The sequence below is a fragment of the Sorex araneus genome, chromosome 1 (genome assembly GCF_027595985.1).
Source record: "Sorex araneus isolate mSorAra2 chromosome 1, mSorAra2.pri, whole genome shotgun sequence".
In the NCBI taxonomy this organism is placed as follows: domain Eukaryota; kingdom Metazoa; phylum Chordata; class Mammalia; order Eulipotyphla; family Soricidae; genus Sorex; species Sorex araneus.
The window spans coordinates 319,897,395-319,919,185 of record NC_073302.1 but is presented as its reverse complement, the minus strand read 5'-3'; the positions used below and the strand labels follow the sequence as shown (position 1 = coordinate 319,919,185).

Here is a 21,791-nt window from a genome sequence, read left to right as displayed (position 1 = left end):
AAAACTATCAAACTGCGGATACAATCTGCATGTCTATTGAGGGAGTAATATTAATGGATGATGAAAAAACGTAAGACATCTAAACTTTGAGTCATGCCTTAACTCTATAGTAAAAGTAATATAGCAATGATATCAGGTAATTTAAGTTCTGCCAGAGCATCAGTTAAGAGAATCTTCTCAGCACTTTTCACTTTTTGATTAGTCCTGTTTTAGAAATGGTTCATTTATTTGCCTTAAATGTATGAGAGTAACTTTGGTAACTATTTGACAAAACATAAGCAGAAATGTTTGCTGACTTTTTCTTCTGTTTCTTAGCAACACGTACAAGCCCAGCTCTTCCATTTGAATTTAACAGTATAAAACAGGATTTCTTAATCTTTGTTGTCATTTGGGACCAGAAAATCTTTGTTACAGGGTTTGTTGCAGGGTTTTTGGAGTGTTTAGCAGAATGTGCACCTTCTGCTCACTAGATTGCAGTAGTATCCTCTCAATTTGTGAAAACAATAAAATGTCTCCAGGACTTGCCAAACATCTCCTGTAGGGAAAACAAAACTGCCTGTGATTGTGAATGACTAAAAACCACTGATCTGAAAATTACCTTCAAGAGAAAAGGAGAAGGCAGACACTTTCTGTTCATGGTTCTTACATGGAATCTTGCAGAGACTATTGCTTAGATTTGTATTTACTTTCTGAAAATAGTCACACTGTGATGCTAAGCTCATAAATAAGAGAGGCTGGTTAAGGGTGAGTTGAATGTTTTGTCATTGTTACTAGAGGCTGTAGGGGAAGTGGAGCTTGTTAGTGAACTTTTTTTTTATTTGGCTGGCACAAACAAAGGACCAGTGCGTGCTAGGTATGTGTTCTACCACTGAGCTACCTTCCTACCCCAAGTATGTGTTGACTTTAAAAGTCAAGAGGGTGCTCCATGGTTGGAAACCTGCCTTATGAGCTAGAAGAGAAGTTAGCTGGGATAGAGAAGGGATCTCTAAATCAATGATGATTGGTGGGGTCGCTTGGGATGGGAGATGTATGCTGAAAGTAGATAAAGGACCAAGCATGATAGCCTCTCATGAACTGTATTGCAAACGATAATGACCATAGAAGAGAGAGAGTAAGATGGAAACTGTGCCATAGAGAGAGGGGGAGTGGTAGGATGACAGGAATGGGGGGTAGGGCAGAGGGGGGATACTGGGGACGTTGGTGGTAGAAAATGTACACTGGTGGAGAGATGGGTTCATCATTGTATGATTGAAACTCAAACATGAAAGCTTTATAAGTTTAGCTCATGGTGATTCAATTAAAAAAAAAAGTCAAGAGAGAATGCTTAGAATACAACCCCATCCTTCCAAAAGTCCATGGTATAAGGGGCAGAGAGTAGTGCAGGGTTAAGAAACTTATACTCAAGTACCCCCAGGAGTAACCCCTGAGCATAGAGCCCAGAACGGTCCCTGCACACCCATGGGTGTGGTCCAATTACCCCCGCCATAGATACCAAGACAGAAGCCTATAGTAAAGACTTTAAATCCGAGCTAATTTAACCCACTATTCATTCCAGTTCTTCCAAAATCTACACCTTACCACTTATTTGATGGCCACATTGCTTTAAAGAATGTCCAGAAATTGCATTTGTCCGTGACACTCTCGGCAGAGTTCCTGTAACACTGTCTTTCAAGAAGCAACCAAACCTGTTTTTAAAAGTAGCATCACTTAGGAAGTGCAATCATAAATACATTGAATATCTGGCATTTGTATACAGTAGTAAATGGATCCAGGATTAATGAAAGTAGTACATCATCCCTACCATTTGCTGGCAACCTCATGATTAGCTGAAGTTGTTCCTAATGTCAGCATTGTTTTCCCTTATATTCTCATGTCTAAGTATGGGAAATCAGTCATATGAAAGAGTTAATATGAATGCCAGTTGACCCTGAAGTACATGAAATGCCAACTGGTCTTACTGGGTCACTGTGGTCTTTGAAAAGTTGTTTCCCTTCCTTTTCAAGGGAAGCAAAAAGTAGGACTCAAGTCTTGAAACTAGTGGCCCTCCTGAAGTCTTGTTCTCCAAGGGAGGATGAGTTTTCCTCCACCAGTAACAGAGAATCAATGACAGTAGGATTGGATCACTTTGGTTAGGAATTAAAAGCCACATTGAAGGCTGTAATTATCAATTATTAACAAAGACTTATTCTTTTTCCCAGGGGATTTCCCAGTTGATTGTGTAAAGGTAACATCCTAGGAATTACTATACACCCATTCTGGGTAAATAGAGACACCACAGGGACCCTGGGCTCGGATCTGGAAAGTTAGAGAATTTATAATACGTTTATTGAGTCTAGCATTCTTTTACCTCTTTCCAATCCAAATGTTTGTACTAACATAAATGAGCCCAGCAAGCTACTGAGAATATCTCTCCCGCATGGCAGAGCCTGGCAAGCTACCTGTGGCATATTTGGTATGCCAGAAACAGTAAGAACAAGTCTCACAATGGAGACATTACTGGTGCCTGCTCGAGCAAATCGATGAGAAACAGGATGACAGTGATAGTGACAGTGAAATGCAATATCAGTACAATCAACAGTATCATATCTTATTGGATTATAAATTGAGAGAGCCTAAGAGGTATATCACCAAAGTATTTTCTGCTTTTTGAGGGAAGGATATTGTCTCAGTGTTGCTCCTAATATATTGTTGGGTCTTTCACTTATTTTTTGAATGAACTATTTCCCGTGGTGCCATTTTCATCATTTCTTCAGTCTTCTAGTTAATATATTTTATTGAGCCTTGCATTTTATTTTATTTTTCCTCTTGGGTTAGCTCTAGTTCGTTTGGGGGCCACAACCAGCAGTGCTCAGGACTCATTCCGGGCTCTGTGTTGCTCAGGGGTCTCTCCTGGTGGTGCTTGGGGAATCATACGTAGTGACCAGGATTGATCTGAAGTCAGCCTCCTGCAAAGTGAATCCTTAACCCCTTTAATATCTCTCTGGCATTTGAGTCTTATGTTTTAAAAAGATTATTTCCCTTACATTCATAAACTTTTGGTGAATTATGTTTCCACTTAATGTGTAGTATAATTTAAAAATGCTCATTGTGGTTGATAATCAAAATTAGAATTATCATGAAACTCTGGCTATAATTCAACCAATTTATGCCCTAATAAGATTCCCAATTATCATCCCTTTTCTCAATGTGCTTGCTTTTCCAAATTTCCATTTCTAAATAATATTTAGTTTTATTTAAACAAAATGTTGTTCTTTACTTTATTTCCCGAGGACTGTTTTTTCCACGATGTTATCCTAGGTTAAATAACACCTTGATTCCTAGTTTAGTTGAAATATTCACCCTTACTAGATACGTTCTTGAGACAGTTTTTCAGGTCGTTGATAGACTAACATCTTTCTGAGGGCACTGGGCATAAAATGGCATGCTTTGAAAGCAGCAATTGTTTGAAATAAATATTCTCAAGCCCAACAAACCCAACCTCTTTAGTAGTCTGATCAAAGAATTTGCTTAGGCAAGAACTTCCAGGAGATAATAATGTCACTGGTACTTGAACCACATTTGAGAAATGTAATTCTACAATGCAATATTCAATTTTGCTCACAACTGACCCCATTTTGACAATGACTATCTTCTTCAGCAAAAAAATAACAGCTTTTACCTTCTGTCTGTGTTATTTGTTGAATCTGCAGGAAGAAAACTGAATAGCAAACACCTCGGATGGAAAGTGCACATCATCTGACAGTGCTGTGCATTCGGAGCATAGATGGCAGCTACATCCCCACCTCTGAAGAAAGTATTTTTATAGAATTGAATCAGGCATTCTGAAAAACAAGGCATATGAGTTTAGAACAGATGAAAATAATGACTCATAGAAATAGACCTGTGTTGGTGGATCAACATGGAAAGTATCATGCTAAGTGAAATGAGTCAGAAAGAGAGGGATAGACATAGAAAGATTGCACTCATCTGTGGAATATAAAATAACAGAGTGGGAGACTAACACCCAAGAATAGTAGTATATAATAGCAGGAGGTGGGCTCCATGGCTTGGAAGCTGGCCTCACATGCTGTGGGAAAGGCAGCCCAGATAGAGAAGGGTAAAGTAAAATGTGATTGGAAAGCCCTCACAGGAGGGGAGATACGTGCTGAAAGTAGACTAGAGACTGAACACGATGGCCATTCAATAACCCTGTTGCAAAGCACAGCACCCAAAAGGATTGAGAGAACAAAATGGAATTCCCTGCCACAGAGGCGGAGTGGGGTGGGGGGGATAGGGTTGGGGGTGGAAGGGAAACTGCGTTTATTTGTGGTGGAGAATGGACACTTATTTGTGGTGGAGAATGGACACTGGTGGAGGCATGGGCTCATGAACACTGTATGAGGGAAACACAAGCACAAAAATGTGTACATCTGTAATTGTACCCTCACGGTGACTCACTAAAAAATAAAAATTTTAAAAAATGCACCTGTGTTATGTAATGTAATTCACTTTAATCCAATCATTAATCTTTATGTCATGGATTTAATTATAGGGACAAAATGAGCACATGAAGGCAATAACGAGCTATATCTGATATGATTTGAACTCATATGGGTACTGCTGGATAAAATTTACAAATTAATTTAAAAATTAAATTGTACAATATTTTGCCCAAATCGTATTCCAAATAAAATATAATTCCAGCTTGCTTTCTACCTAATAATCTATAAATGTATCATGCCTCAAAAATGAGAGGGCTGGAGTGATAGCACAGCGGGTAGGGTGTTTGCCTTGTATGCGGCCAACCCAGGTTCAATTCCTCAGCATCCCATATGGTCCCCCAAGCACCACCAGGAGTAATTCCTGAGTGCAAAGTCAGAAGTAACCCCTGAGTCTCACCGTGTGTGACCCAAAAAGGAAAAAAATGACATAAGAGAGAGATCGCTTAAGTAGTAGAGAACATGTGCTTTGTATCTACAAAGTCTTAGGTTGGACCCCTGGTTCTGTTTTGTCACCAGGCACTGCTAGAAGTGCCCATCCCCAACAACAAAAATTACCCTATTTCATCTTTTTCAAAAACTTTTATTGCTCACATCTTCACTGTTATCTCACAAGTGGATGTAAGGGAAACTAGAATTAGGCTTTATAAAACACATTGAACTTTTCTGGAAAATGTTACTAAATCATAGGGCACTAAGTCGGCTGAAAAAAGAGTCACTTGGATATCAGATGTTTTGGAAATAAGTCCAGAGTTTTTGATTTTTACTCTACTTTCTTTCCTCTGGTTCAGTCTAAAAAGTTCCCAGTTTGAGTTTAAATAAAGAAAACAGTTATCAAGCTATGATTACTTCATGGATGAGTGCAGAGGCAATATCTGCAGTTTCTACAGTTTTCAACAGTTTAAGCAAATGCATGAATAAGCTAAGCAGAATAAAATTTTAATTAGTTGCTATTTGGATATATTCACAGCTTTAAAGCACCTTGTATTAATCATTCTATTAGAGTATTAGGTGTTACCTTACTATTTCATATATTAAAGTTTTACTTTGAATTCAGGTACCTTGAAAAGCCCATTTGAAGATCTGCTTAATAGGCTTTTCCAGCTCACATAGCATGTTCACTTTGAATGTCAGTTGCCCTTTAACCACTTAATATTCCAATGACAACAATATCTCTTCCCAAGGGCAGTAGTCCTGCTTCAATTTCAATTTTAGTTTATGACTTTCCTTTCAGGAAATGGACAGTTAAGGCCTACCGTGTCTTCATAAACACAGAAGATTAAAGAGTCTTCTACTCTACCCACTCCTCTTTACCCTGAGTCCTGTGGTAGCTCACCCAGCAAGTTTGCTCCTGTTCTTTTCAGAGATATGGCTAAGATGATTTACCATTGGATAAGGTTTATATTTAGAAAGAGTAGAAATGTCTTCAGGTGGAAACTTCTGAGAATATACACGTTGCCAAGCATATAGGACTAGATTTAATATATCCACAGCCACCGAGTATCTGGTCTAATGACAGAGTAGTCTTTTTTTTTAGACAGTTGGTGTTTCTTGACAGATTCTTGAAGATTAAGCACATATTTTCTCTCAGTGCATGCACAATGACTAGTAACGACAAATAGTTTTCCATTCTGCAGTGGTGTATGTTCAAAAAATATGTGTAGACACTCTGCCACAGGCAGTGGTTATGAGCCACTTCCCCACTCTGGCCTGCAGCCTCAACAAATGCATGAAAAAGGGAGCAGAGCCACCAAACTGGTTGGTGATCAGTGGCTGTTTATTCCAATCTCTGTCCAGCATTTATTCCATCCCCCCCGCCATGTGCATATTCCAATCTCACTAAGCGCCCCATCCCAGTCTTAAATTGCCTTCATTTTCATCTCCTACTTTCCCCATGCTAGTCTTCCCACACCCAGTCTCACTGCCTTAGTCAAGAGCCCAACCACCCAGGTTGGAGGTAGCAACTACACATAGGTCAGATAGTACAATCTATATATGTAAAGCCCTTCCTTCTGGGGAAGCTCTTCTAAGACAAAGATATCAGCTTGCTCAGGGATTCGCTTATGGGTGAAATACCATCTACAGCCATACTTCTCCCTTCCTTAGTCCCCATACATCTAAAGGGTCATCTTAAATTTACTTCTTAATAATGGTAGTTATGGCAGAGCCTGGCAAGCTACCGTGATATATTTGATATGCCAAAAACAGTAACAATGTGTTCTTTGTGTTCCTGGAGCAAGTAGATGCCATTGGGCTATACTAGCATGTGACAGGGACAAATTAAGACGTTACTAGCACCCACTCGAGCAAATAGATGAACAACGGGATGACAGTGATACAGTGAATAATATTAGTCATTTTGTATGGACTCAGTAATAGATATATTAAGCTTAAAAGGTGGTTCTCAGGGCTGGAGTGATAGCACAGTGGGTAGGGCGTTTGCCTTTTACGCGACCGACCTGGGTTTGATTCCCAGCATCCCATATGGTCCCCTGAGTACCGCCAGGAGTAATTCCTGAGTGCAGAGCCATGAGTGACCTCTGAGCATAGCCTGGTGTGACCCAAAAAGCCAAAAAAAAATAAGGTGGTTCTCCTGGGAATATCTCACTACAGATTCCAGGCTACAGTTCTCAGGACAGATTAGTCCTTCTCAACTCTAGCAGGGTTCTTGTCCGGTCACTTCCTTTTTGGGTCATGAAAGAATTTGTCCATGTATCTGCTCTTTTAATTTATCCTAAGTTTTATGGCACTTAGCCTGTCCCATTTCATTGCCAGGCTAGCTTAGAGCTTGCCGTGGGTCCATTCAGTCCCTTTATTGGGGCCCAACTGAGGTTTAAGTCGAGTAAATATGACAGATGCCCAAGAGTAAATGTTATTCAGAGCCAATTAACTCCCAACTTAAAAAAGCATAGCATTAATTGTCTTTCTGTGTCTTTACAAAATGGACACTGCTCTAAAGTAAACTATGCAAAGGGCATAAGGGAAAGAGAAAAGCAATATTTGACTTACAAATACAAAAATCCAGAGTCCTTAAAAGGATCTGATCTTATAAGTCACAAGGTCTGATTTTAGGATATAGGTGATTAACAGATAGGGAAAACAGAGCACAGAGGAGAAGTTAAAGATAAACACAAAGGAATTGGACTGACACAGAGCACTGTGATGGGTGTCACCCAACAAACTTAAACTTCTTCTTGCAGGAGCAGAGGAGAAAGGAGGAATCAATGTTAAACCTAAAATTTTAGAACTGGGGCTGGAGCGATAGTACAGTAGGTAGGGCATTTGCCTAGCATGAGGCTGACCCAGGTCCGATTCCCAGCATCCCATGTGGTCCCCCACTCACCGCCAGGAGTAATTCCTGAGTGCAAATCAGGAGTAACCCTTGAGCATCGCCAGGTGTGACCCAATAAGCCAAAAAAATAATGTTTAGAACTATAATCCAAGAGGTGGAGCCTTTGTGAGCCTCACCTGATGTAAAGGGTCCACTGGAAATAACTAACATTATAGTAACATTATAGTAAACAGGAAGGGAAGTTCTAGCAGTTGTTCTTGCTTATCCTAATTAGTAATGATGATGGTGAAATTGGGCTGGAGTGATAGCACAGTGGTTGGGCGTTTGCCTTTCATGCAGCTGACCCAAGTTCGAGTCCTCTGCCCCTCTCGGAGAGCCCGGCAAGCTACCGAGAGTATCGAGCCCGTGTGGCATAGCCTGGCAAGCTACTCGTGCATATTGGAAATACCAAAAACAGTAACAATAAGTCTCTCAATGAGAGATGTTACTGGTGCCTGCTTGAACAAATCAATGAGCAACGGGATGGTGAAATTGGTGGCAATGAGAATCACAATAATAGACTTGTTTGTATTACATTTTAGAGTATATATACAGCACTGTTACTAAGTTATTCCATACAAAGTGTTACATTATTTATATTTATTTACTGGCCACTGTCTGTGACATGGCAGATTATCAGGTCTTGTTTGAACACAGCATTATAAGGAGGAGAAAAGGAGTCTGATTTTTAAAACTTGGTCACAAGATATTAAAGGTCACTGTCACTGTCATCCCATTGCTCATCGATTTGTTCGAGCGGGCACCAGTAACATCTTCTCTTGAGAGACTTATTTTACTGTTTTTGGCATATCCAATACACATGGGTAGCTTTCCAGGCTCTGCCGCTCAGGCTTGATACTCTTGGTAACTTGCTGGACTCTCCGAGAGGGGTGGAGGAATCGAACTCAGGTTGGCCGCGTGAAAGGCAAACGCCCAACCTCTGTGCTATCGCTCCAGCCCTATTAAAGGTTCTTTATAAAATTATACAAAACTGAAAACTACATGAAGATTGGTAAGATTAATAGCAAATTTAGGCTAGTTAAAGCAAACAATTTACTTACCTCATTACCAACATTAAAATTTTTTATTAATTTTGTTTTGATATATTGATTTGGGTGTTGCAGATGATTCAGTAACAAACTTGTTCAAAGTAGCTTTACTGCAAATAAATATATTGTTTAAAACTCAAGATCTCATAATGGATCTTGTTTTAGGAATAGCTGGACATAGAGCTCAGCTGCTCTCATTGAGTCTCAATCTTCCTTATATTTGTTTTGTTCCATGATTTTAACTCTACCCTCAAGCTCCACATATTGAGGAGTCTTTCTGAAACTCACATCTGCATTCTCTCATAGTTCAAGGCCATTGGCTAAGACATAAGTGTACGCATAGGTCTGGTTGCAAAGCCTGGCCCTGATCAGCTTTTTCCGGGCAACAGGTGTTCTCTTTCTGGCTCTGGGTCTGCTTGGAGCACATCCACATAGATCCAGACTAAAAGGCAGCGATTCCTGGAATTATTTTTCCAGAAATATGTGTGAGCACTAAACCACAAAACATTAGTTTTGGTCTCAGTGGGGGAAATGATCACTCCCATCTGCTGTTAGAAGAGTCATTTTGGGGAATAACATTCCTGGAAATAAATATTTTTATACTTGTGACAAATTGTCCACAATATTACATCTTTGTGTCTAAGATTTTGTTTCCAAAATTTTATTCTATAAGAGTAATTGAATATGCACATAGGAATATGCATATATGAAGGTTGAAGAGAGAGTACAGTGAGTAGGGCACTTGCCTTGCTTGTGACCGACCCAAATTTGTTCTCCTCTGTCCATATGATCCCTCAAATCCCACCAGGAGTGATCCATGAGCACAGAGTCAGGAGTAAGTCATGAGCACTGCTGATTATGGCCCCGAAATGAAAGTGCATATAAAAATACTAGAATGGGAAAAATATTAAGCTCCCCAAACTATAATATAAATATTTATTTTCACAAAAGATTACTGCAAATAGGCATTGTAAGTTATAAAAGAGTAGTCATCATTAATAATACCTTTGGAATAACAGACATTAGTAGAAAAATATTTGAAAAACTTTCCAACAGTGGCTCATTTTGCATTATGGTATAACACACAGTATGTTTTTTCTCATATATCCCAATTTTTACCTCTGATTTCTTTCTTTAAGTGGGGGTGGCCCTCCTCCAGCAGTGCTTAGGGCTTCATCTGGTTCTGTGCTATGGAGCAGCCCCAGGTACTCAGGGGACCATATGTCATGCCAGGGATCAAACCCAAGTCAAACTCTTGTCAGGCAAATGCCTTCTACTCTGTACTACCTCTCTGGTTCCAGCACCTCTGCTTTTTTAACATCATCAAGGATTTTTTCCCCAAATTATTGAATTTGAATAGAATGTGAATGCAGCACATCTGGATTCTACTCCTTAGCATTCAGTGCATTTGTGTATGAAAACGACTATGGTTTGGAAGAACAATTAGAAGTGAGGGATAAAATGAAATGGTGCTTTAGAAAGAACCAAAAATATGGGGAGGGGGGAGGTTCTTCTTGCATAAATTGTATCTCTTTACAAATTTTTAACCATTTCCCCAAGAGGTGTTTATCTTAATCATTCAATCACTGTGGTGTGGCCAATCTGAGCCAACACAGAGTCAAAATCCTACCAAAATGGTGGAACAAGGAAAACTCTGCTACATATGATTAAAGTATGTAGAATCATCCTTATTGATTTAAGGAAGTGGGATGATCAAAATACAATGTTGAAATTAGAATAATTCAAATGACCAACTTATTAAATTAAGTTTAAACTAGGTGTTTTCCTCTCTGAAATGTTTCCCTAATGTTCTGAAAGACTAGACATCTACATGGTACCTATTCTGACACTCTAAGATGCCTAGCACTCTTGAATTATCAGAAATAACTACTTTTGATCTGCTGCAATTTGTAGAGAATCAGTTCCAATGAGAAATGGCTTCCTGCAGCCCCATGTGCTGAGGGAAAAGGCAGTTGAGATGGAGAAGGAAACACTTAGTAAATGATGATTGGAGGGATCACCCAGGTGGAGATAGGTGCTGAAAGTAGACCAAGGACTAAACATGATGGCCTCTTAGTATCTGTATTGCAAATAATAATGCCCAAAATTAGAGAGAGAGTAAGAAGGATTGTACCTGCCACAGAAGCAAGGAGTGGGATGGGGTGGGGGTGGCCAGCAGGACACTGGGAACAATGATGGTAGAAAATGTGCACTAGTGGAGGGATGGGTGCTCGAACATTGTATGACTAAACAGTAATCATGCAAGTTTGTAACTATCTCACAGTGATCCAATAAAATTTATTTTTTAAAAAAGAAAGAAATGGCTTCCTGCTAACACATGCTCCAAACTATTCGCATTTTTAAGCTCAGGGGCCTAAATTCTGTAGTATTTCAAGTATGCATATGAGATTGAAAAGATATGTACCCTAGTTTATCAAGGCCGATTCTTGACCTCAGCTTTCTCCAAAGGCAGCATTTCTTGCTAACCACTCTCTCACACACTCCTAGCTCTATATTTGGATACTCCACTTACCACAGGATACTGTAGCAAAGAAGCAAGTAAAATAGGCTGCTTGCCTGAAAGAAATCATCCTGAAAGAGAAAGAAATAAGTGTATAACTCTCCTGGTTGCAGATCATAGTTAACATGAAACTTGAGTTTAGATGACAGAGATTTTTCATGTAAATGCTTGAGTTGCAAACCAATTACCAGCACAGAAGGCAAGTGTTTTCTGTACATTTGCATAGTCACTTGGCACAACACACAAATTGAAAATGCTAGGCTATTGTTGTGTTATTGTTCACTTATATAATAATATAAAAAGAACTGATAAAGAAAATGTATGCAAACACTTGATTTTAGAAGAAGGAAAATTACTGTAAAAATGACAATATTACAAGTCTAGACATCCTAAGAAACACTCCCAGTCCAATTTTTGATTTTTAGACCAATCAATATCTCTTTGCTTTTAAAATGCCATATGCTTAAATATTTCCATATCTCCACATGTAAGAACACCATTTCCTTCTCATTCCATACAGTATATCAGAGAAGAAAAGAATATAACAGAAAAAAATACAGAGTGTAAACTAAACTTTCTTCACAAAGTATAAATGTGTCTAATAAAACTAAAATTTGGAAGCAATCAGAATAAAGTTTTTCTACCTGCAAGCCTCGTTACTGTGGTTCTGGAGTTGAGGGTCTCTCGCCACTTAAAAATAGGTGATCTTTGGGCTTTCCTAATGTGGTGTTCAGCAGGCAATATTTGCTTGGCTCCAATATTGACTTTGGTTTTCTGCCAACTGTTTTAACCTTTTGTCCTGTCAACATAATCTAAGAAGGTCTCATTCTGTTTTTAACTGCTGAATATATTAACTATTTCACTTTGTGGCCACATAATTTATGTACAAATTTTGATCTTCTAAATTATTGGCAATGTTTTCAATATTGGCATTTCCAATAGTGATATAAATCTAATATAATGTATTTCCCTTTCTTCTAATGACCTGAAAATACAGCCCAATAAAAGTGACATGGATAGCTCATCCTGGGAGGATCTCTCTGCAAATAGTCGAGATGCCTTCTTTAGCCTAGTCAAAGAATTACTTATTACTGAAATTGAAAGTATGTAAGGAAATTGGCTTGTGAGATCCTCCTTACATTCAGTTCTGGAACTGATATACTGCAGTGTCAATATGCTGTGGTTCAGAGAAAACCAACTACAATGCCTGGTCTGCACAAAAAAAATTTATTGGAACACAGTGACATGCCTTCATTCATGGATTGTCTCTGCTTGTGTTCATTCTGGACTGAAGCAATAGCACAGTGGGTAAGGCATTTGCCTTGCACAGGGCTGACCCAGGTTCTATTCCTCCGTCCCTCTTGGAGAACCCGGCAAGCTACTGAGAGTATCTGCCCGCACAGCAGAGCCTGGCAAGTTACCTGTGGCGTATTTGATATGCCCAAACCAGTAATAACAAGCCTCACAATGGAGACATTACTGGTGCCTGCTCGAGCAAATCGATGAACAAAGGGACAACAATGTTACAGTGTGTCCACCCTGCTACTATCGAGTTAAATTCTTTGTGACAGAGAAAGTTTGACCTAAAAAAATTGAAAAGAAATTAATCATCTGTCCCTTTTTGGAAAAGATAATTTAGCACCTGCTATACAAAACTTTGAGACTTCTTTGTCAGAATCCCTTAACTATTAAAATCAGTGTTCTTTGTGGGAGCCTGTTCTTACTTAAGGAATTTTATTTTAACTTTAAGAAGTTCTCCTGTGTATTGACATATGCCTTTTGTCAACTTCTGTCCTTAAGTTTTTGATCTGCTTGCTAGATTCCATGAAAATTAATTTTTCTTTTTGTACTTTTAAAAATATTTAAGGACATCATCACTTGTCCACTAAATCTTTGGGTTTTTTTTTAGGATTATGGCATAGTTTCAGACTAGAAAATCAGATATTTTAGGGAGTTGATTTCTAAATATTTTTATGTCATTACAATAAAGAACTTTACTTATTAAAAATGTAGACTAGGTGAAACAGACTCTCTGCTCCTAAAGACTATGATCCAAGAGGTCTTCTAACCCATTTTGGCACCCAGAGCGGCTTCTTACAGAAATGCATCTAGATTGTGAACTGAACTAAAATATCAGAAATCTAAAACCTATGGAGCTCATAGAATTTTCATTCTCAGCAATGAAAAGAAATTATTAAATGATGCCTTTTCAGCAGGCCTGATTGTTGGGGGAAAATTCCAAACAATAATAGTGAGTTCTCTATTGAAATATTGAATGTATTCAAAGTATAGAGAGAATAAAATGAAGATCATTAGCTACTTAGCTGGGGGCTGGGTGGGAGGGGGTATATTGGGGTTCTTGGTGGTGGAACATGTGCACTGGTGAAGAGATGGGGGTTCAATCATTATATGACTGAGACTTAAACCTGAAAAAAATATATAGACTAGTGTTGCCAAAAATACTTACTGTTATTGAATAGTTTAATTAAAATGTGCATGTTTGGGGGGCTAGAAAGATAGTACAGCAGGCAGGTGACCTGGGATTGATTCCTAGCAACTCATATGGTTCCCCAAGCACCGACAGGAGTGATATCCCAGTGCAGACCCAGGAGTAAAACTCTGAGCATGTCCGGGTTTGGCTATAAATTTAAAAACAATTAAAAAGAAATTTTCCACTCTAATCCTGGGGACTGCATATGATAAAGATTCGAAAGATGTAACTAAACCTCTGATTTTGGCTACTCAAAATGGAGACTATCATGACAGGCCTAGTGTCATCTCTTGAGCTAATTTAAGAAGAGAGATTTCTCTAGTTATTGACTTGAGAAGTAAAGAGATACAAAAGAGTGAGAGGGTTTGGCAGAGGAAAACTCTCCACTCCTGACTCTGAGGGAGAGGAATCACTGGGACAATGAGCCAAGAGCGGCTGCTAGTGTGGAAACCGGTCTCTGAGCCTGAAAGGAAGCTGAGTGTTCAGGCCTCCAACCCCAGGAAACAGAATTTCCTACAAAGTGGCTATGCTTGGAGGAAGAGTCTTCGCCAGAATCTCCACACCTCGATTCTGGCCTTCTGAGAGAGAAAACACAGAACCTTACTGAGTGAGGAAACTGTAAAGAAATAAATTAATGCCATTTAAAACTCTCAAGATTGTAGTCATTTGTTGCACAATAAAATAACTGTCACACATAGAAAGATCACATTCATCTGTGGAATATAAAGTAACATAGTGAGAGACTAACACCCAAGAGTAGTAGAGATAAGGACCAGGAGGTCTGCCCCACAGTTTGGAAACAGGACTCACATGCGGGGGAAAAGACAGCTGAGACAGAGAAGGGAACACCAAGTAGAGGATGTTGGGAGGACCCATTTGGGTTGGAAGGTGCAAACTGAAAGTAGACTATAGACCAAACATGATGGCTATTCAATACCCCTATTGCAAACTACAATACCCAAAAGGAGAGAGAACAAAAGGGAATGCCCTGCTGCAGAGGCAGGGTGGGGTGGTGGGGGATGGGCTGGGGGTGGTGAGAGGGATATGGGATCATTGGCGGAGGTGAATGGGCACTGGTGGAGGGATGGGTAAATAATAACTATATAAGTGAAATGTAAACACAAAAGTTCATAAGTTTGTAGTTGTACATCACAGTGATTCTCTAATAAAAAATTTTTTAAAAATCTTGGGCTTACATTTAGGCCTAATATATATTTATCAGTGTAAAAAATATAACTGTCACAGTAGATGACAACATTTATCTGAAGTGACAGTGCCTTGAGACAAGAGTGTTGTCACTGGAAATTTGTAGGGTGAGGGAATGAAGGAGAGTCTTTAAGGGATTCTGGGAAATTTTGGTGGGAGGAGATAAGGTGGGGAATCTGCCTGCCTGGAGAATTTGGGATCTTTGTGGTTTCTAAATAGAAGAGGAGGGGAAAGGGTGCTCTGATTCTCTGATAAAGCTGTGATGCAGCTAGATGTACCCATCAAAGATGAACAAACCTATTGAGTACTGCTCAGTCTCTCAAATCTGTGGTAGCATGCTTTTGCTCAGGAAAAAATTTCTGCTGTTTGTGCCTTTAGAGCATTTAATGTCCCTAAGAACAGTCACTCATTAAGCTCTTCTCTGCCTTTTGTATTTCAGCAAGAGTTGATATATTTCAGAACATATATCATGAATACATTTATAATTGCATATACCTATACATCATCATTATCATCATCATCCTGTTGATCATCGATTTTCTCAAGCAGTCTCAGTAACGTCTCCATTGGTCCTAGCCCTGAGATTTTAAAAGCCTCTCTTTATTCGTCCTTCCCAACGGTGCTGCATTGGAGCCGCTTTCTGGATCAGGGTAATGAGACACATCATTGTTACTGGTTTTGGCATATGAATATGCCATGGGGAGCTTGCTAGGTAGCTTGCCAGTTTCTCCAAGAGGGAGAACTAGGCTATAAGAGTCTCTTCCCCTGCGCCTGGCTGTCTTCACCACAGCCCCTCAGAGTAGGTGGGTTGAGTTTCCTTCCCTGCCCCAAGCATAGCCCCAGCAGCTGAAGACCTCTGGAACCCAGCCACAGCCATGCTCAAGGCCCCTCTCCACACATTTGGACAAGCCTCACACATGAAGGAACCAGCAGAGGAACCCAGGTGTGCAGGACGGGGGGCTGAGATCTCCAAGCCTGCTCGGATCTGCACTGGACCTCTTCCACCCAGATCCCCCATTTTCCAGTAGCTAGGTGATCACACCCAGAAACTGCCCCTGGTGCTGTGTAATCCCATCAACAGCCAACATCCAGAGACTATAAAACCAAGCTATTGATTTTAGAATTTAAAAAGTCATTCCTTAAGCTATAAATATCTTCAAAACAATAACAATGCATTTTTGTTGCACGAATCAAGGTGTCTAATTATAAGAAATTAAGAGGAGGGTACACCTATTTAGTGCTATGAAAGGTCCAACCGCTGTATATGTATCTCTTTGAGGAGACTAATAGCTCTAATGAGCACCATACTCAAAAACACACGCAAAAATAATACTTCCCTGGAGAAGATTCTTGGACCTGAAGGCCAAGGGCAGAGACAGGACTGGAATTCTAGCTTAACCTCCAGGCTGAAAATGTGGCCTAGGGTTTCCACCAACCTGGTTAAGAAACTTCTTTCCTACGAAATTCTGGGAATAGTCTTCCTTCAGTATTACTCAGTACTATACTCTGCCAAGCTTAACAGTTATGCATCACTTTCTCACAAATGAGTTCTTGAGCAAAGTTAATTTAAAGATTTACTACCAAAAGGAACGTTTATTTAATTTCAGAATTGGCCCACTTGGTATCCTCTATTATTATCATCATAAAAATATGCCTATTCCGTGACAATTTCTACCCAGCCATATGGCCTAGGTTTAACATTTTCACAACATTCCAAGAGTGTTTTTTACCATTTTCTGAGTTTCACATAAGTGGCACTGACTGTACCCAGGATCTCTCTCACCATTGGGTTCCAAGAGCAGATGTTTATTTAGAGAGATTTAATGATAAAAAACAGTCCCGTGTTTGGTGATGTGCTCAGCTAAACTAATCTTTAAAAATCTGGTTTAAAGCACGTGGAATTCCTAAAATTGGTTTGTTACCAAATCATTTCTAATCTTCACTTTTCAAACCCATCTTTAGAAACATATTTGGTGCAAACCTCAAAACAGAGGTTACAGAGATGTCAAATAATTTCTAAATTTGTATTTGTAAGATATTAATAAGCATGATATTCAAGTTCTTGAAGTTATTACTAGAAACACTGTTTAATGTGAAAGATTTCTGAGACAGGTTAAACACTACCAAAGTTTTATTAATCAGTTCTTATTACCTTTTATCAAGCAACAGATCTTCCAGTACTTGCTCTGAAGCAATCCTTTATAATTTTAAAAGGTTTACTGCAATATAATTTTTTCCAAGTCAAAATAGTAACAAAACACTTTCAATTCTAATTGAAAGAACGATGTTAAAGTATCCTTACTAATAAGTTGGCAATATCATTCCATGATGCTGTGATCCTGTGATTGCTATTATGGTCAGCTGATACTTCTGAAGCTTTAAGTTTGCATTTGTGTATTTTTCAAAGTAAAATCTGAATTTTAAATATTGTGTTTTCATTGGCATTAATACACTACTTCTACGAATGCTATAGAATGACACAGTATCTGTATAATGTTATAGATGTTCGTCAGAGTATTCATTACCAAATTTACTTCAAAGGTGTTTCATTTTTGTGTGATAAGAACTTTTATGATCTACACTTAGCAACTTTCAAATACAGAGCATATAGGGTTACTAACTTTAGTCATCATGCTTGCGTTACCTCACAGAACTGACTTGTCTTATAATCAGGGGTTTGTGTTTTTAGATCCCCTTCACCACATCTCCCCGCCACCTCAACATCTCAAACTGCCTTTTGTTTGAAATCATGTATTTGAAAGTTTAAAAAATTTTATTAATTTGGGGCCTGCTGGAGCAATAGCACAGTGGGTAGGGCCTTGCATGTGGCTGACCCGGGTTCGAATCCCAGCATCCCATATGGTTCCCCAAGCACTGCCAGGAGTAATTCCTGAGTGCATGAACCAGGAGTAACCCCTGTGCAATGCTGGGTGTGACCCAAAAAGGAAAAATAAAAAAAGAAAAAAGAAAAAAGAATTATTAATTTATTTACGTATTTATTTGGCTCGGAAGCCACACCTGCTGGGGCTCAGAGCTACTCCAGCTCTGTTCTTGGGGGTCATTCTATTGGCACATGGGATGTTGTGCAGGGATTGACCCGGACCTCCAGCATGCAGAGCTAATGCTCAGCCCGTTGAGCTAGTTCTCAGGCCCTTTAGTTTTTTTTAAGTTTAGATTCTACAGTAGTGAAGCAATTCATTTTGAAAGAAACCAGTTACAGGCTCAAGAGATAGTACCCTAAATAAGGCACTTCCTTCCCGCAGCTAACTGGATTCTACCCCTGGCGCTACAATGAGGTTCCCTGTCCCCTGAGTCATCCCTGAGTGCAGAGTCAGTAGGTGCTTATAACAGTGCATAGGTATGGTTCAAAACCAAATAAATAAATAAAAGTAACCAGTAAGCTGAGAAGAATGACTTCTTTATTTTTTTGGTTTTAGTGCCTTACCTGGTTGTGCTCAGGGCTTACTGTTCTTTGCTCTGTGCTTAGGAATCATTCCTGGTGGTTCCCCGAGGGGCCCATATGTGTCAACCGGCGTCAACCACATGCCAGCCAAACACTTTATTGTACTATCACTCCAGCTTCAAGAATGATTTTTAGTTTGGAGTTTTGAAATATACTAAAGCCGCTCGACTCACTTTAAAGCCATTTCAATTGCTGTTTTGATGTTTGCACGAAATATGTTTCTAAAGATACAAGTACATACACCACTAAAATAAAAATCTGTTAGCAGAATAAAAGACCACATTTTTAATGTTATTAAAGCACTGTGATTTACAAAACTGTTCATAGTTGAGTATTAGACATACAATGTTCCAGTGTTCTTCCCACCAGCAGATCAACTTCCCTTCACAAGTGTTCCCAGTTTCCCTCCGTCTGCTCCCCACCTACACAGGCACATTATTAAGTTTGGTTCTTAAAGTTTGGATCTCAGGGCTTGAGCAATAGCACTTGCATGTGGGCTACCCGGGTTCAATTCCCAGCATCTCGTATGGTCCCCTAAGCCTGCTAGGAGTAATTCCTGAGTGCTGAACCAGAAGTATGTAGCCCTGTGCATCACTTCCCTACCCTCTCCTGTCCCCCCTCCCCACCACCACCATGTCAATTTCTCTTATTTTAGGAGAACAACTGCCACTGTGCTGGTAACAAGGCAGATATTCTGGAGGTCAGAACTAATAGAGGGCTAAAGTCACATTCATAAGAAGATATAGATGACTATGATTTCAGCTGATTCCCAGGCAGCCCGAAGAGATTTTACTTTGTGCTGAGCTAAATGTTCTAGTATTTCAGAGTTGGAGAAATCTGAAGATGAGTCTATCTATAATAATGACACACAGAACATTTTGTGAGAATGTCTAAGTCACCCTGATAATACCAACTTGAGTGCCATTTCTGTCCATTTCATTGTGAATGATCTTTATGATCACTAATTTAGCTTTTTATATATTATCTTTACTTCAAATTGACAGATTCTTTAAATAAAACATAGCATCTGTGTTTGAAATGTAACTTATTTTTCTTGAGATAACCCATTCAAGGAGAAAGAGGACAGGTTTATGGATATGAGCAAATATTTGATCATTGGCTTGTTTATATCAAATGAGCATCCACAGGGCCACACCATGGAACATGAAACAATTTCTTAATTTCAACATTGATGCAGTCAAGTGAATTTCTAATTTAAATAAATTGTTCTGAGCAAAATGAAGAGCTTATGTCTTAGTAAAGCATTTTACTTGATTTAATTTAATTTCACATCAAGTATATTATTACTAAAACTAAAAGCAAGGGTAAATATGTCTAACATTGAAAAATAATACTGATTTCTTAAAAAAAATTTTACTTTTCCCAAGGTCATGTGAGAGGGATATTTTCTACATATGACATATGATAAAATCATCCTGTCATATATCTTATTGATTTGTTTCATTATCTTAGAGACTGTAAGATAACTGTTGCCTACACTGAGAATCTTTAGCATAACAAAGTGGATAAAAAGGCTGGCCCTGAGCATTTGTGTGTGTTGGAGGAGGGGTGTACCTTATTATTTTATTTTTAATTGAATCACCATGAAATATACAGTTGCAAAGTTGTTTGTACCTCCCCCCATCCTCTCCCTACATCTCCTCTACCACCACAGCTCTTCTGACTATAGTGCTTGACAAATGTCCCTGGTATTCTAGCCTCTTCCTTTGATTTTTATTGGAAAATATACATCCCATACTCTTAATTTGTTGTTTATATATTATTTCTTAAGGAAATTGAAGAAATAATTTTGTCAAAAACATATCTAGATTGGGGCTGGAGTGATAGCACAGCGGGTAGGGCATTTGCCTTGCACGCGGCCGACCCGGGTTCAAATCCCAGCATCCCATATGATCCCCTGAGCACCGCCAGGAGTAATTCCTGAGTGTAGAACCAGGAGTAACCCCTGTGCATCTCCAGGTGTGATCCAAAAACCAAAAAAAAAAAAATCTAGATAAAATGAGTAGGGATGCCCCTGAAATTCCAATGCAGGGAGTGCATGTATACTGTGAGTTTGGTATGTATGTTATAGAAGATAGAATTTACCAACAGTCTAAGATAACTGAGATATCACAGAATTCATAAATAGAGGAAAATAGCTTCTATTTTCTTTTACAGATAGAAGAATTCTAGAAATAATATGCCAGAGCTCAGACAGATGATCCATAAAAATGTATCTGAACATGAAACCCATATGATAGTAGCATACTGCAGTATAAAGTGCAGTCAAGTGGCAAATGAGATTGAGAGGCTAGACCTCTTATTTCTAATCCTGCCTATAGTATCATAGTGTTGGAAGAAACTTACAAATAATGCAAGTACTCTATATAATGGACTGGAGCAATAGCACAGTGGGTAGGGTGTTTGCCTTGCACGCGGCCAACCCTGGTTCAATTCCTCCATCCCCTTTGGAGAGCCCGGCAAGCTACCCAGAGTATCCTGCCCACACGGCAGAGCCTGGAAAGCTACCTGTGGCATATTCGATATACCAAAAACAGTAACAACAAGTCTCACAATGGAGACATTACTGGCGCCCGCTGGAGCAAATTGATGAACAATGGGACTACAGTGCTACAGTGCATTGCTACTCTACATAATAAAATCTAAAATGCAAAAATTATTCTCATTACTGATGAAATTGATCTAATTTTATTGATTTTTTTTGTCATAACTGGTGATGCTCAGGGGTTACTCCTGATTGTTCCCTCAGGAATTACTCCTGGCATTGGTTAGGGACCAGATTGGCTGCCAGGGATTGATCCTGGGTCTGCCATATGAAGCCAATGACCTACCCACTATACTATTGCTCTGGTCCCTGAAACTGATCTAATTAAAAAAATTAAACTCCTTCAATATAATTACTTAATCACATTTTTCAAATTAAATATGTACACAACACACACAGGTCACATATATATGTATATATATAAACATATATATATATATATATGTTCTCAAGCCAACAAGAATATCTTTTAAAAATCTAGAACTTCAGTTTCAGTTCTTTTGAGTCCATCAGCTGAAATAATAATTTCCTGTGCATGCTTCTATTGGGAAATCTTTATATGTTTATATTAGTATGGATATTAATTAAGTTTCTTTTGGAATAAAAAATGTAGATAATGTTTGCAATATATGGTGATAATGAAAGTATAAAAAGTCACTCTTTGGTAGACTTGACCTCAAGATAAG

At 39.0% G+C, this 21,791-nt stretch overlaps 1 protein-coding gene across 1 annotated transcript in view; it reads right to left on the bottom strand.

The window, feature by feature from the left end:
* The window catches only part of KLKB1 (kallikrein B1), a 28,093-nt gene extending 16,032 nt beyond the window's left edge, over positions 1-12,061 (bottom strand). The window contains exons 1-4 of the mRNA XM_055147068.1: positions 12,024-12,061; positions 11,392-11,450; positions 3,659-3,821; positions 1,579-1,685 (exon numbers count right to left, since the gene is read on the bottom strand). Coding sequence (XP_055003043.1) covers positions 1,579-1,685; positions 3,659-3,821; positions 11,392-11,449 — 328 coding nt within the window. The 5' untranslated portion in view covers position 11,450; positions 12,024-12,061. The remainder of the gene's footprint in view (positions 1-1,578; positions 1,686-3,658; positions 3,822-11,391; positions 11,451-12,023) is intronic.
* Between the last annotated feature and the right edge of the window lie 9,730 nt (positions 12,062-21,791).